We start from the raw sequence: 15,819 nt of genomic DNA, 5'->3' as shown, positions 1-15,819 counted from the left end.
GAACATTCTGCTGAGCTGCAGGAAAAGTATAAACAAATAGAAGTGGATTTGTTCGGGGATGTCTTGGCCCCTAAGATGTTCTGTGAATACTTAAACGGAAAGTCCCAGACCTCCTTGTGGCACAGCAACCGTCACTTTTTCACACCACAGACCACATCTGGTTCCCCCAGAGGCTGCTCTGGGTTCAAAACAGAGAGATGAAGGGATAAGTACTTAAAGCACAATGTTGCCATTATTTGTTAACAGGTGTTTCCCCCCCTTCCGCAATTCTCTGCAACATTCTGTACACTCAGCCATTAAGACGTGCTACAGTTACTGCACTTGTTTCTTCAACAGCTGATTTCAGGGGCAATTTGAATGCTGTCCTATTTCATTTGGGCCCGCCATGAAATCCGACAAGTGCGAGCCCTGAACAAAGCACCACAAAGACTTCAGTTCTCACTGATGACAATACTTTTTATTACAAAGAATAACAAAGTGCTTTCCACAGGATTCACTTAATACAGAGATGTTAAGAAACGTGATTTTTTTTACTTTTTAAAACAGACAGTTTCAATGCAATGATTTTTCAGTGCAAACAGGGTTCTCCAACACTCTGCTGTGTAGCGTTTCTTCTCTGTACACAGTAGTTTGACATTCAGGCATCAGGTGTGAAACAGTACCAACAAGTCCATCCTTTAAAAAACAGAGGTTATGTAAAAGCTTTTGAGATGTCACACTGACCAACAGGAATTACATTAGGTTGCTTACTGCAGTCTCAGGGGACATCTTTCCTTCACAAGGTCCTACACACAGATGCATCAAGGTGCCGCCTTCAGGTCTAATAATCATATATACACCAATATAAACAGCACCATCCATTTTAACTATATAGACAAAAGCAAAATAGTCTATTTTTGTTGTTGTCCTTTTCTTGAATTATATTAACCTTTTGCTTTTTAACTAGAGGTATACTGGGAACGCCTGGCGTTCCTGATGCCTTGGAACTAAAATTGGATGGAAGGAAGAGCACAATGCAAGGACTGTTTACCCATTTCCCCCTCTTCTCGGCACAAATTCACACTTAGGTTTATTTTAACACTTTAAATACATACATACAACCTTTTGGCTTGCCTGGACTGTACTGAGTGAAGAAGAGTTACCTTGGGCTGCATATAAAATATATGAGTTAATACTTGTAACTAAACTTAAAAATATTTTTGTTTATTAAAACACAAAAAAGAAGGCAACAAAATCATAAAGTGAGGGGCTTTGATGGTTTGATGGCAGTGGCTGCAATTCTTGGTGAGCTCCCAGGGTGTTTGTCATGGGTTTTTGATGAAATTTTACTCTTCCTGCTCTTTGTTCTTGAAAAGTTGTTCACAGATGTATGTACCGCCAAATGTGATGACAAGAATAAGGTGTGATTGTCAAGTGAGGGGTATTTTTCTCAAGCTTACGTAAGTCTGGTAAAGAGACACAATCAGGTTTTTGAGTGGAGTCTCTGATTGCAGTGCTATACCTAAGATTCCTTTATCACAACAGAAAGCACAGCCATGTATTTTTCACTGTTCACAGGACTGCGTTTAGCCAGTGTACTGCAATGCATAAACTCATTTGCCATCACTTGAGTCGGCACTGCACTGTGCCCTCCCCCTGCCTGGTTTCAGCCCAGACAGCGCCAATCACACAGCAATGTTTGGCTGCTGCTGAGTGATGGGTGCATGCCCAGGCTGCTCAGCCAGGCAGAGCCACTGCCATGACGGCAGGGCAGGGACAGCCACAGGACAGGCTGGGCCTGGCCATATACTGGACATGGGTTGGACATACCTCCATTTAAGCACTGCTTCAGAGTGTTCCATTTTCCATTCTCTGGATCTGATTATATCTCAGTCCTTTATTCCTTATGTCCTCTTTCCTTTCCCACAAACAGCATGGAGATTACTTGGCAATCATAAAAATAACACAAAAGCCAAACGAACAACTATGCAAATTCCTATATGCAATGGAATGTATGAAACTGCAAGAGTGAAAGTGAGGGGTTATTTTGCAGACAGGACCGTTTTTCCCTCCTTTGCTTTCAGTCAACTCCACTAAGAGATGTATTCTTTTGGGTTTTAAAATACTTTAAAACATCTGTGAAGGACAAGATGTAAGTAGTCATCCTTAAGAGAAACAATACCAAACATTCACAGTACACAACCTTAGTCCAAAAGCCACTTATCCATACATTACAAGTATAGAGACATGAACTTCAAAAGAAAAACTTAAATGACTTCATGAATGAAACAGTCATAGTTATACACATAATAAAAGGTTGCATGCATATAAACAGCTCCCTTAGCTTGTCAGTCACACCCTCGATTCATTGTTCCCAGTTCCCTGCACAGACCAAAATCACTGTGTCAAGAAAACCCTACATGCTGGGTCACAATACAGTCTTCACACAAGTACTACTGCAATGAGGATATCACACCGACACTTTTCCCCACAAGACAAAAGGAACTGGATGAGTTTCTCTGAACAATAGTTTGATCACAGGAAGAAAGGAAGGCTCTTGTTTTTAAATGACAGAATGCTTTTGTAATACAGCCCTTAAGGAGGAAAAGAATACACTCCAACCTACCAGTATAGCTATATAAATACGCAACAGTATAAACAGGTGCTCTGCTTTCCAAGGGATTGAAACAAAAGACAAAGTTTACCGTAGGCACTTGAGTGAAGAGCTTCCTGCCACCAGCATGTGTTTGCTGTTTGCTTTTGGAGTTCCAGCTGCGAGCAACAAAGCCCTGTATGCAGGAACACCTCCTGTTGCAAAACACTTCCCTGCTACCAGCGTGACTATTTAACCAGCTGCCAGCCAACACAGGTCGCCATTCAGACACACCCTGGGCCTCTGTCCCACATCCACGCCGTCCCACTGGTTCACCAGAGCCTCCCAGATCCACTCACAGCGAAGGTCATCTGAACATTTGGACAGGGGCTCCTCACAGCGGAACTTCTCATTAGAAAAGCTGGGATTTTTCTGGCATAGTGGCAGGGGATGGGCCACAGTATGCATGTGGCTCCCTGGTTAGAGATGCCTGAGCTAAGCCTTCCTGTTCACTGCACTAAAGAGCCATCAGTTCTCTAATATAAAAGTCTGTGAGGACTGGGGTCAAGGGCTGTGGAAATATAGCCCAGCAAGCAACACGATCCATGGCGTTGGCATAAAATCTGCTCTGCAAATCCAGTTGTGACACAGGAACCACAAAAGGATTACACTTAACTTCAAAGGTCTTTGGATAAGACTCAGTGTTTTCAACTACAAACTATCTGTTGTTGATCGCCGCTAATATAAAATTGTTTAGGAAAAAAAAAAAAAAGAATCATTGCAAAAGCTTAAATAGTTTTTCTGTAAATTTTTCATGTTATGTTACATCTGTAAATAAACGCAGAGTTCTATTCTGACAGAGGTGAGGTCAAATTTGTAGTCAAATTCATTACTAAAAGCAATATACAGCAAAGAATAGATTGGTAGCCTATTTAGTAAAGATTCCATCTCATTTTACTATTCTCCTTTAAATGAGCACATCCAACTCTGAAATATTCAGTACGGCCTTGGTGTGGCTCCTAAGGAGCTAGAGATTATCTTGCACCACTTCTTCAGTCCTGTTGCATTGCCCATGACATCCAATTACAGATAGGCATTTTGCTGCCTATTTTGGAAATAAGTCAGTTAAGGCTACTAAGTAAAATGGCCACCTGATTTCACTACATTCTTGTCTCACAGGAGGAAACAAGACTGATTTGCTTATGTATGCAAGTTCCTAGTTCGTGCTTGGCCTGCAGTGCAGCAGATGAGGAAGGCGTTAACAGCTTCTGTCTATTATCAATCTGGTTGTTCAGACACTCCATGCAAGAGCCCAGAGGAAGCAGACAGTATTCTAGCAGCACTGTCTGGATTGGCAAATTCCCAAGACCGCAGTTATAACTACTTACAAAGCCCATGAGTTAGCCAAATATTTATCTTTAGGAGGAGGGATGTGGGGAAGAGCAAGGAAAAAAATAGAGCAGCAGGAGCTAAGTACATTTCCAAAACCAAAGCAGAGCTACATTAGTCCATTTGGGATTGTATTCCTCCCTAGCCCTAAACAGCAGCTGAAGTCTTGAGTGAAGCCACCAGCATTAGCATACAAGCAGTTTTCTGGATTCCTTACTTCCTGGAGGAAAGCTTGCCATAAACTGTACTAGGCACAGGTGCTTTTACGTGACAAAGCTGTCTCCGCTTCAGAGCATTTAGCACTGGAGGTTTCTTAGCAAACCTTCCTCACGTCAATCTAGCTTTTTGGCAGTAAACTAGGAAATTATGCAGATTCAGAGAACAAACAGCACACAGTCCCCCAACAATGAAACAGGGCACTCAAATCAAGCGTCCTTTTCAAACCAGACGAGAAATTTTCACTATGCAAAACAAGAACACTGCAGGAATTGGGAGGGTAGGAGAAATAAAAAGCCAATAGGGGGACTAAGGCCCCAGGAGTGTAGAAAAGGGTACATTACTTTGGACGCAGTTATGTGATGAGTATCTATCATTTTTTAATGTGAGTGCCCTGTCAAGACACAGCATGACTACCAACTCTGCTTAAAATTCATAATTTTAGTCCCTCTCACACCGAATCTCCAAAGTTCAGCACAAAACAATTCGAAGCACTGCAACTTTTGATATGCCACCCATTTACTTAAACATCCATATCCACTGAGACAGTGGATTGACAGAGTTAAAATACAGAATCCAACAGTGGGCATCTATAAAATCTTACTGTTGTACATAAATAATGACAAGGCACAGGATAGCAACCAGTCCGAGAGCCTGTAAGCCGACAAACCAGAGCATAACCCAGAAGAATATGATGATTACAGGTTCTACTATCCGTTCTCCAAAGTACATCCTTGTGAAGCCTATTCTGATAAGACTTTTGTTCAGTCCGCCGAAGAGAGTCCCCATCTTTTTATAATCGTCTATTACAGGCTCTGTGCTGTGGTTTCTTTGTTCTTGCTGGACCTGCGGACAGAAGGCAAAAATAAAAAATACATTGTATTATCAGTTCTTATTAGTACGATCCATGTGAACAAGTCTCACCTGATTACATTTTAATCTATAAGATATACACGCAAGAAAGCTACTCCTTATATCAAGAAACTGAAAGTGAGATACAGCTTGTGAGGTAGGTACAATGTTAAGGATGACGCTCACTGATCCATGCTCAGAACACCTGAAGTAACACAACAAAAGCATGCCAGTCTCCTTTCTAGGACGTATCTGTACCACACACAGCCCTCCCACAGAACCTTCAGAACCACAGGAACAGTTCAGAACTAGTAAGCATGAACTGTTAAAGACTTTGCACTGAATTTCAACTGCAGAGCTACCATCATCTCCAACAGAAGGACACTGAATTAGACACGGAAGAGGGCAAACATCCATCCTGATGCTGGCATGGAAAACAATTCAAGGAAAGCATGGGAATATGGACACAAAGTGGCGGTACAAAGATGAAGTGGGGTAGGAAGTTCTGCAGGGTTTCCAAAAATCACGGGGCTAATTCATATCAAGGCAGGAGAACATCTTTAGATGAAGATAAAACGGTTAAGTACCACTGCAAAAAATACGCACCAAAGATATTGATTCAACATGTATATTTTAACCAGATTAGAGCTTGAAATCCCATCTCTAGTTCCCCAATGTCCAGAGATCCATTGCACAAAACCTTATTGCCTCATGTTTGGGTACAACAAGTTGAGCACATTTTCAAGGCACGGGTTTGCTAATCTTTCCATTAGGCAGCAATGAAAACACAAAGAGCAGCTACTCATCAATATTTCAGTCAGCTGATCAATAAGTCCAACAAATTGTCTGTAAACCTCATGTGCAATTAGTCAATTCCTGGATCCAAAGCAAACGTGCAACTTCAATTATGTCTTCAGGGAGGAAAGCCACCCTGCGTCCCTGGTTACATGTGCCATGTAACCAGGGACAAACTCGGCAAGAAACAGAAACCCTACCCCACAGCAGCACTGGGCTCTCTGATAGACAGCAACTAATAGATGAAGTCCCATTCCTGCAGAAAGTCACTGACTGAAGACAAAAGGAAGCTAACATTTTGTTATAAGCCAAACTGAAAGCCACAATATGTAACCCTCTGTCTGAATGGAGGTCGGGCAAATCACCACACGCAATGCTGAAAAATAAAAAGCCCCAAACAAACAAAAAAAATCAGCACACAGTCCCTCAGCTTTGTGTGCTTGGACAATTTTTTACTTGCATATTCATAAAGATTTTGGTTTAAGTTTCAGCATTGAATCCCAGAACAGGAAGAATACAGGAAGCCTAAACTGTAATGAGTATTGTATTCAGTTTCTGTGTGGTTCTACAGAAGAGTCTACCCCCTGAGAAATCCAGTGTTTTACACCATGTGCTGACAGCCACCCACCTCTTCCCTCTTCAACCTGCTTTTCAAGCACAGGTCATTTTCCTCCCCCTCAGTGGCTACGAAAACTCCAGCTTTCATCATTTTGCCTTTAATTGTACTCATCATCCAAGTAACCATTAATTTCTCTTTAATTCCAGTGTCTCAAGATCAGCTTTGTCAAGAAAAGAAGAGGCAAGCCCAGGCTCACAAAGCAGACTCTGGATGGCAGGATGCTTGCTGCGCTGAGAGCCAAGTGTTATTATGGGAACTCTCACTCCTCTTCCCCCAAAGATTGCGTGGAGATGGAGCAGAAACATGAAATGATTAGCCTAAGTGGTATATTGATTGCAGCAATTAGGGAAAACAGAAAGGATGTGCTGGGAAGGAAAAATACATTTGCTTCCTGCATTCAGATGCCATAGGGAGCACAAGCCTATGGGATGGCAGAGGGATCAGAGAGCAGCTCTCAGTGGGACCACTGCTGAGCTGCAGATCTGTGACATTTGCTTGAGGAGTAGCTCAGGCTTCAAGCTAGCAGCCAGTGCAACCAGGAGGGGAAAAACAAGGCAGCAACAAATCCCATCTGCGCCTCGGGGCTATGAACAGCACTCTTCAACATGCCAGAAGCCTTAGCACAGGATGAGCTGAGCACAGGACTGGGGAGGACACCAGTGGGCACACTTACATCAGCACCCTGTCAGCTGGCTGGCTGTTGTACTAAGAACCGCACACTGAGAGCATCTCTCACTTTTGCTAGGAGGTGATCTGGGACTTCCCTGGCCTAGTCATACTGACTGGATAAGCTGACACCAACAATGTGTGTACAGCCTGTTAAAGCAGCGTACAGAGGCAATGTTGCTTTTTGTTTTCTATTTTTTCAGCTCACCCTCTTGTTCTCAGACAAGGGTGGAGTCATGAATTCCTACAGCCATTACACAAAGCTTGCTTCTAGCAAAGGAGACTAAAAAGCACACACTTAGTTACAAAATGAGTGTGAAGTCCATTTTCCTAATGCTTCAGACAGCTTACAAAAGCCTTCAGGAAGATAATGGGAGTTTGCAAAACTTCATAGTCTACTGCAGCTGATTCAGGCTGAGTATGCCTTGCTCCAGGCAACTCTGCCAAAACAAGTGCAACTGGAAACAGATGATGGCCTGTAAATCACAGACCGACCAGTTTTTTTTTCCCTACCGCATAATCATTTCACACTCTGGACAAAGCAGGTTTCTTCAGAGGTGGGACTAAAGCAGAACCAGCAGGGCAAGCACCGGTAACATCACATTACTCCAGAGAGATAACAAGTATTGAATAAGTGTTAACATGGCAGTTCAGAGTTCTCTTATTAACTTCCAGTGAGATAGTAAAACTGCACAGAGCCACACAGGCATGCCAGCAGCCCTCAGCACGTCCTCAGAACCAAACAGCTCCTCCTTTTCTTCCAAGAGCACTTTACCAGAAGCATTTATACAAGTTTGCTGCCTTCAGCAAACGCACAACTCCCAGCTGACTCTTAACTTCCATTGGGCTGCTTTTTTGTACAGAATCAGCCTGCAGCTAGAAAGATGCTGCCACAACAGCAAAACATAGAAATGTGGTTTCATTTTACATGTAGTGGGACCATCCACCCACTTAAGCAAATTTCGCTAGTGAAATTCTTTACACAAATGCAAAGCTACTGTATATGACTTCATTGCCTTTCTCTTCTTCAAGTAATACTCCTTTAGCACGTTCAAATTAATAGCATAATGTTTTACACTTTCTCCTTTTTAAACATGTGGTGTTTGGTTTCTATTTTTGACTTTTAATTATTTGCAGCTAAACACAAGAGTTCTCATGAGGAACCAAAGGGGAAGTGCCCGTGCCCTGTCACGCTCCTCGCTGCATGCATGTGGGCCGCATCCTGCGCACACCCACTCTAGATGTCCAAGTGCTCCGTTTCCAGTTGTCTTTTCAGATGTTTGGTGCCCAACATCCTCCTTCCCCCCCCACAGCTACTCAAAAAGAGGTATTTCCATCTGCAAAGCTGTTGCTGGTTGTGCCCTGTGGTTTGCTGGCAGAAAGCCTGAACCTGAAGATCCAAACTCTGAAAAAGGTGACCAGAAGAACCCAGCTGCTAAGGCCACGTGGCTGTAGGTTAGATGCTATAAGGATAACCTGCCACATCTCTTCCTGAGGCAGATGCCAGCAAATGCACTTTTTTCCCTGGGTTAAAGTCTCTGAAGAGCAGACACTGAGCACAAGTTCCCACATCCACTTAAAGTGCTTCTGAGAAAATCCTCCCTTGCATGTCAGTGTTTCTCTGGGCAAGCTTTAAAACAACAGAAAAGGTGAAGTCAGCTCAGCCCTCTGAATCCAATGAACATCTGGCTGTGGCTTCACCAGTTATGTCTGTTGTCGCCGCAACACGCAAAATTACATGTATTTTGACAACTACTTTTGCTTTTGGTAAAATTCAATCACATTCACTCAAACCCACAGCTACCTCAGTTTGCATAGAGCCCGTGTTTCCCACAGGATGTGCAGAGGCTGCTCACTCTGCCCTGACAGCAGTAGCTTTTCGAGCTTATCTCCTTTAGACCAAGACTGCTTTGGCCATATAGAGAAAGCAGAGATCCCCACAGAAAACAACCCCTTCTCCTAAAAAACACCTCAGAAATGCTTCAAATACTATTCCTTAGGCGAGAAGGATGAAGGTAGTGCTGAGCTTCTCACAACTGTTTAAGGCCGATCCCCACCTGAACCACCTAAGTGGTTCCATCCTGCCCAAGGTCTGTTTCCCTCCAACTGCTGAGAGCATTCAGTTCCTACCACAGACAATTTGCTGCCTGTATAGAACAGCTTCCTGTGCCTGTGGAGGACACAGATCTGAAGGGGTCACTTACACTGCCAATGTGACTTCACAGTTCTCCTGCTGTTAATCCAGGAGAGCGTTGAATTACAGAGCTAGCATTTCTCCTTTTCTGCAGTCAGCACCACTGGCTTGCTGAAGGACAGCACCAGGGCTGCCTTTGTACAGCACCCACATGTCCTTACATTGCCCTGCTGGGATGGGCCTGGAGCTTCTCCTATGCATGCAGCCGGGCTGCAGTTATGGCACTTTCTCCAGCAGGTGATGAAGAAGCTGCCCACACATAGCATCCCGCATGCAGTAGACATGGTGGACTTACTGCCCACACACAGATAATATCAGATCTAAACCAGCACCACTCTGCATGCTCCCCAGGCTCCCATCTGCTGGACCAATTGGGGCCCTCCAGGCTTGTCCTGGGGGGGGACAAAAATGGTCTGACAGCAGTGACTCATGCTGGTGTCTCTTGCCAACCTCCTGGAGGCCTTCATAGCCTGTCCCCTGCCACGAGGCTAATGCAACAAGTGAGATGCGGCCACCTGGAAAAAGACAGGAGTGAGCTAGATGGAGAACTATAAGCTGAATAGCTCCAAGGTGGCCGCAACATTTCTCACCCCTGCAACTTTAGCACAACCTAACAGCTCCTCTTTGCTGCTTCAAAGAGCGTTGAACAAACAATCTCCAGCAACGAAAGCGAAACAAGTCTGATGGTCTGGGAAATCAACCACTCTCCATATGCTGCGGGTGATTTTACACCCACCAGAAGAAGCTGGTGATTTTACAGTTACAAAAAGGCTGCTGGGCTGGTGGGGAAGAAGGAGAGAGAAAAAGGAATCCATAAGGTTCACCTAACCACAGAAGAAACAGTGTCTTCAAATTGTTTCTAACGTGCTTCAGGTGATAATTGGTGACATTTGCTGTTATAAAAGCAATTGCAAATTTAAGATTGTTTTTGTTGTCTTTACAAAAGAACCTCCTTTTGAGTTTAATAACAAATGTGATTAACAACTTTAAAATCAAACGTTAAAACATTTGTAACCAAGAAACACAATGATATCACCTACACGCATGATGGGGACATGTTGATGGTTGGACTAGATGATCTTAGAGGTCCTTTCCAGCCTTAATGATTCTATACTTCTTCAGTATTTAAATGCTCACTATCTACTTTACTTCACTCATGGTTATTTTTACTCCATGGAACAGGTGGCGTATCTGATAGCCAAAGCTCACGTGTACTTCAATGTCAAAAAGCCACTAAGACTTGACTTTAGCAATATGGGTGCTTAATGAGAAATATACTCCAGTATTTTTGAAAGCTCAGTGCTGATGTCCAGAAGGCAGCCTCACAAAGTCATCTCCTTTAGAGGATGCAAACTACAACTGAAAACGCTTTGAGCTCAATTGAAAGAATAAGAAAAGAGAGCAGGCAGGTGACAGAAACCGTGCCAACAGAAACCACAAGCTCCCTTCCCCTCCAAAACAAGAGACCAGCTTCTGTTTGGTACAACCATTGCTCATGCCTGCATGTAACAGAGATCACGGAGGGACAACATACCCAATATTGTTTGTATTCAGACAGCTGATTGCCCACTGTATAGCCACGGACAGACTTTAACTTTGCTCAAGAATTGCAAATAGGTTCACTGGAAATCTGATTTTCTTCCTCTTCTACTGTAGCAGGAAGAGAAAGGTATTCATTTGAATCATTTGTTAGCATGAAACCCGAAGTCTAGCATTTGGCCTTGTGACTAAGTGGTAAAAAGATGTTGACACTCAGCCAACACGCTATTAAGCAAACAAACTTATTTAAAGTGCCTGCAGAACATCAACCAGGCTCATTTCACTAGGCTAACTTTAATCTGATATTAAAATATTAAAGGATTGATTGGTTAGAAAAGGAGGAAAAGAAAGTCATGCATCTCTTCCAGATGAAAAGGTGGTAAAAAGTTCACTTTTTTTTTCCTCTGGAGAGAACCAAAGAATAAAAGAAAGTAAATAGCAAACTCAAAAAGCATGGAATAAAATGACTACACAATACTTTACTACTTTTATCCAAACTACTTTACAATAGCTATCAATAAAAGTGGTGTTCTTAAACTAAGACTAACAGTGAAAACTTGCAAAACAAAGACTGAGTTAGTGTTTATTTCACAGCAAGAATTTAGACAACACTGTTTATAAAACAGAACCGAGATGTTGCTATAGAAACAAGTAGCAACATAAGAAAGTCAATGGCAATGTACTGGCTTTATTCAGCTTTCATGGCAACTCAAGTTTAGGATCAACAGTTGCCGCTACAAACTTCTATCCACCAGGAGCAGCTGCGTGTCAGGGAGATGAAAAGGCTTTTCAAGGCGATGAACTTCTGCATGTGCAGAGCAGATAAAACTCCAAGAGCAATACAGCTTTTAGCTGATAAACCATATTGAAGTCCCAGCACAGAAGGAAATGGGAATCAAAAAATAGGCCTATATTAAGACACAGAGAATGAATCTGCTGCTGTTCCTGTACCTTGATCCCCACTGTGCTATAATCTCACCCAGAGATCAGACCAAAAGTCATTTCCAATCATTCTTTTCCTTACAACCTCAACACTTATTTCCACGGGATATGTTTCCCCACTAAAAATGGCCAGCTGGAGCCAGAAAAAAGGTACAAGCCACGGTACATTCAGCATGGTGTTAACCCTTTGACTTGCTGCAGAGCAGCAATGGATAATCCTTCCTCTTTGGGAGGATAAACTTCTGCAACACTTCTATCTCCGGGCACTTTTGTCTTTGAGCAAGGAGGATCTTCATATTATGGAAGCAGGGCATACTATGCTAACTCTTGTAGGCACTACAGGTATGTCTGAAGGTTGTACTTGTTTTGTTTTTTCTCAAAACACTGTCAACTCTCAGAAAACTCACTGTGGTGGGGGGTTGGAATGTGATGATCCTTGCGGTCCCTTCCAACCCAAGCCATTCTATGATTCTGTGATGATGCTTTTCAGAAAGTCATTATAAGACACTACCACACAGTTAGGAACCTTTAGAGTACAATTAAGGTGTTAGCAGATCCAGAACAAAGCCTGGATTACACCATCCAGCCAGTTATTGCTCTTTTCAGTTCAGAAACAAATCCTAACAGCAACAAGCAGGAGAAGCCTACAATTTTCAGATTAACTCAGCACAGAATAAAGTAGAAATAAGTTTCTAGCCTCAGGCGCCACAATTTCTGTGCATACTAGTCTGTTTAAAACATTCTTGGCCTCTACTGACTTGTGACTAAAATTATACAGCCCATGAACAACACAGCATGTACATAAGAGACCATGAAGCCATTGAAAGCATCCATTAATTTTGTTTCTGCTCACTTTTTCCATGCTGGAGAAATGATACAGCATGTTGGAAACATAGTCAAAAAAATCAGGATTTGAAAACCTCCAGCTAAGACATCTCTACTTCCCTCAAAATAATTCTCAATGGGAAACACCCAAAACCATTTATAATGGAGTGACAGAATAGCTTAGGTTGCAATGTACTTCCTACTAAACCTCAAATGGATAACCCAGTTCCAACCCCCTGCCGTGTGCTGGTTGGTTGTCCCCCATCAGGTCAGGCTGCACCTGGTCCTGGACACCCCCAGGGATGGGGCACCCACAGCCTCCCTGGGAAACAGTGCCAGCACCTCACCACCCTCTGACTGAAAATTTTCTTCCTAACATCTAACCTCAATCTCTTCTCTTTTAGTTAAAGTCATTCTCCCTTGTTCTATCACTATCAGACTGTGTAAAACGTTGCTTTCTTTCCTTCTTGGAAGCTTCAAGTACTGAAAGGCCGCTGAATAGTCCCTCTAGATCTTAATCCATCTATTAAAAGATAAAACACTCCACTTATAGAGATAAAATGTTATTCAAAATTACAACAAAACATTCAAAAAGGTTAGAAACTCAGGTTAATAAGGTGACTGTCTAAGCTAATTTATCTATTTCTGAACAGACATACTGCATATTAACTCCACATTTACACATCTTCTAGGAGGGAGTGATGGTCTTAGTTCAGCTAACAACACTTTGGATTCTGTTTATCCCCAACCAGCCTGAGGTGGAAAACCTGCCTGGAATTCTGCCATTGCCTTACACTTTGATTACAAGAGAGTAAAGCCATTAAAGCCTACACAAGCAATATACTCCCATTCCTTCTGCTCTTAAAACATAACTCTCGTGCTTTACCTGCACAGTAGGACTTTTTGGAAGCCCCTTTCACAACTGTTTGCAGCACCTAGATACAGTGTGAGCCTGTGCATCGCATCTCCCACAGCTTCTTTACCTTCCCATGGGCACTATGAGGCCTGCTCACCTCCTGGCTGACACCACTGTACCCTCTAACACAGGACTTGTGCCTCATCTTTCATTATAACACACTTGCACATACTTCACCTGTTTACTCTTACTTTGTGCTTTAACCCAGTAAGCCTTATAAGGTAATTACACCTGCAGTGGTAATAAAATGGAAGAGCATGACCCCAGTTCTTCAGTGCTTCAAAGACTACCATACAGGTAATCATCCTCATCTTTGCAAGCAAACCTACAGAGAATATTAATCACATCACCATCCTGTTCAGCTCTAAATCTAATCACCGAGGCAGGTAATTTTATAGCCTAGTGCAATAATGAATTCCACAGGCCATGCTCTACATTTAGTAATACATCCTTCTGTTCTTCCAGAAATGTACCTCTCACGGACTTCATTACACAGCTCCATGCTGACCTTACTGCCAACATATTCAATGCAGCATCAAACCTACAGGGTTTGGCGTTTTGTAAATAGACCCCTTAAAGGTTATTCTTAATCTAAAAAAAGATAGTAAAAGGGTGTATATATCACTTACATCCTGACCGCACCACGTTGCAAGGAGCTGCAGCCAGCCCACTCCCGCACTGGGTATGTGACCTGCTTGTTCCATTTCCCCGGTGGAGGGCTTGGAGACAGACACACAGCCTTATGCAGTCACTAAGCCGTGTGTCTTTCAGAAGCACAACGCTGCTGGCTGTGAGGTCACACAGGTGCTTTGGGTGCTGCGTTCAGCCGTTCCCAGCCTTCTGGTTCAGCAAAAGCATAACGTCTTTTATATGAATTTTCCACAGAAATAATTAACAAATTCAATGAAACGGTGTGAACGTTACTTTGGGACGTGCTCTGGCAGCTCCGCTCACCCCTGTGAGGATCTCAGCCACAGTCCATTTCTCTCTCGTTCCCTTCCTCGAGAGATTCACAGTGGATCACTACACTTCAGGATTAAACATATCTCTCACCAAGGGGTCCATGAAGGAGCACCGGGCACGGTGGCGCCGTCCGAGCTGCGGACAGCCCGTGCTGCAGCCAGGCAGCCACGCGTACCTCCGCGGAGAGCCGCTCCGCAACCACAACGGGGAGAGCACGCGGCTCTGCCCGCGCTCGAAGGGAACGGCCCGCTGCCGGCAGGCAGCCAACACGAGTACCGAGGAGAGGCGAGGCGAGCTCAGAATCGAACCGATCCATTTCTCCCTTAGTTACAATAAATTCCGTACAACAAGGCAGCGAACCAGCGGCACGCTCCTGCGGGGCGCCCAGTTACCAGGGACGGCGACAGCGCCCAGCGCGTTCCCGGGCCGGCCCCTGCCAGTACGGGACGCGGGGCGGCCCCGCTGTGCCGCGCGGTGTCCAGGGGGGCAAGCCGGTCCCGAGGGCCCCGCCCTCCCCGCACGGCCGTTTGGCTGCGGGTCAGCTTCCCGACAGCGCGTTAACCGAAAGCAAAGCCGGCACGGCGCGCCGAGAGAACCGCGGGTACGGCTGCGGGAACTCCAGAGAACTGGTTTTCATGGCTTACACAACGCGGAGCCGCCTCGCAGACCGATCGCTAACTGAGCGGCACTCCGCCCCGCAACGCGCTCCCTCCGCTCGGGACAGCCCCGGCCCGGCCCTTCCCTCCCGCTCTCCCCAGCCGCCCCCGTCCCGCGGCACAGACCTGCTCCTCGGGGCTCCGCCGGTGCCGGACGGGCGCCGCCCCCGCCTCCCGCTCGCGGTCCCCGGGTGGCGGCAGCAGCTCGGCCGCCGAGCCCATGGCTCCTCGGGCGGCGGGGGCGGCCGCTGGCGGGAGCCCCGCCGGGGTGGCGGCGACGAAGGGGAAGGAGGAGGAGGAGGAGGGAGCGCCGCTTCCTCCCGCAGCGCCGAGCGGAGCCGCACGCTCCCGGCCGGCGGCGGCTCCTCCTCGCGGCGGGGCGGGGCTCGGCGCGGGGCCCCGCGGCGGCCGCTCGGGCAGGGCCGAGTCGCGGCCCCGCGGCTGTGAGGGAGGAAGCGCTGGGTTGTGGTCTCGCCTCGGATCGGCGCTCCGCGCTGCCGCAAGCACGAAACCCGAGCGCGGACCTTGCGCTGAGAGCCCCGAGCACGCCCTAGAAGTGCCGGGCGCTACCGGAACGTTGGTTCCAGCCCGCTCCCGGAGCCCGGAGCGGGGCGAGGGGAGGCGGCGGCGTGCGCGGCGCGCCGTGTCCCTGCAGCGCCCGAGCACCTGTGGGTG

At 45.4% G+C, this 15,819-nt stretch overlaps 1 protein-coding gene across 1 annotated transcript; it reads right to left on the bottom strand.

The window, feature by feature from the left end:
* Positions 1-443: 443 nt before the first annotated feature.
* Positions 444-15,490, bottom strand: FAM241A (family with sequence similarity 241 member A). The gene is made up of 2 exons (XM_072336512.1): positions 15,271-15,490; positions 444-5,023 (listed from the first exon to the last, which is right to left on the bottom strand). The coding sequence occupies exons 1-2, from the start codon at positions 15,364-15,366 to the stop codon at positions 4,778-4,780; spliced, it is 342 nt and encodes a 113-aa protein (XP_072192613.1). The 5' UTR covers positions 15,367-15,490; the 3' UTR covers positions 444-4,777.
* Between the last annotated feature and the right edge of the window lie 329 nt (positions 15,491-15,819).

The sequence above is a fragment of the Excalfactoria chinensis genome, chromosome 4 (assembly GCF_039878825.1).
Source record: "Excalfactoria chinensis isolate bCotChi1 chromosome 4, bCotChi1.hap2, whole genome shotgun sequence".
Classification (NCBI taxonomy): Eukaryota; Metazoa; Chordata; class Aves; order Galliformes; family Phasianidae; genus Excalfactoria; species Excalfactoria chinensis.
Note: the sequence above shows the minus strand (reverse complement) of the source record. Positions and strands in the feature narration are given on the sequence as shown.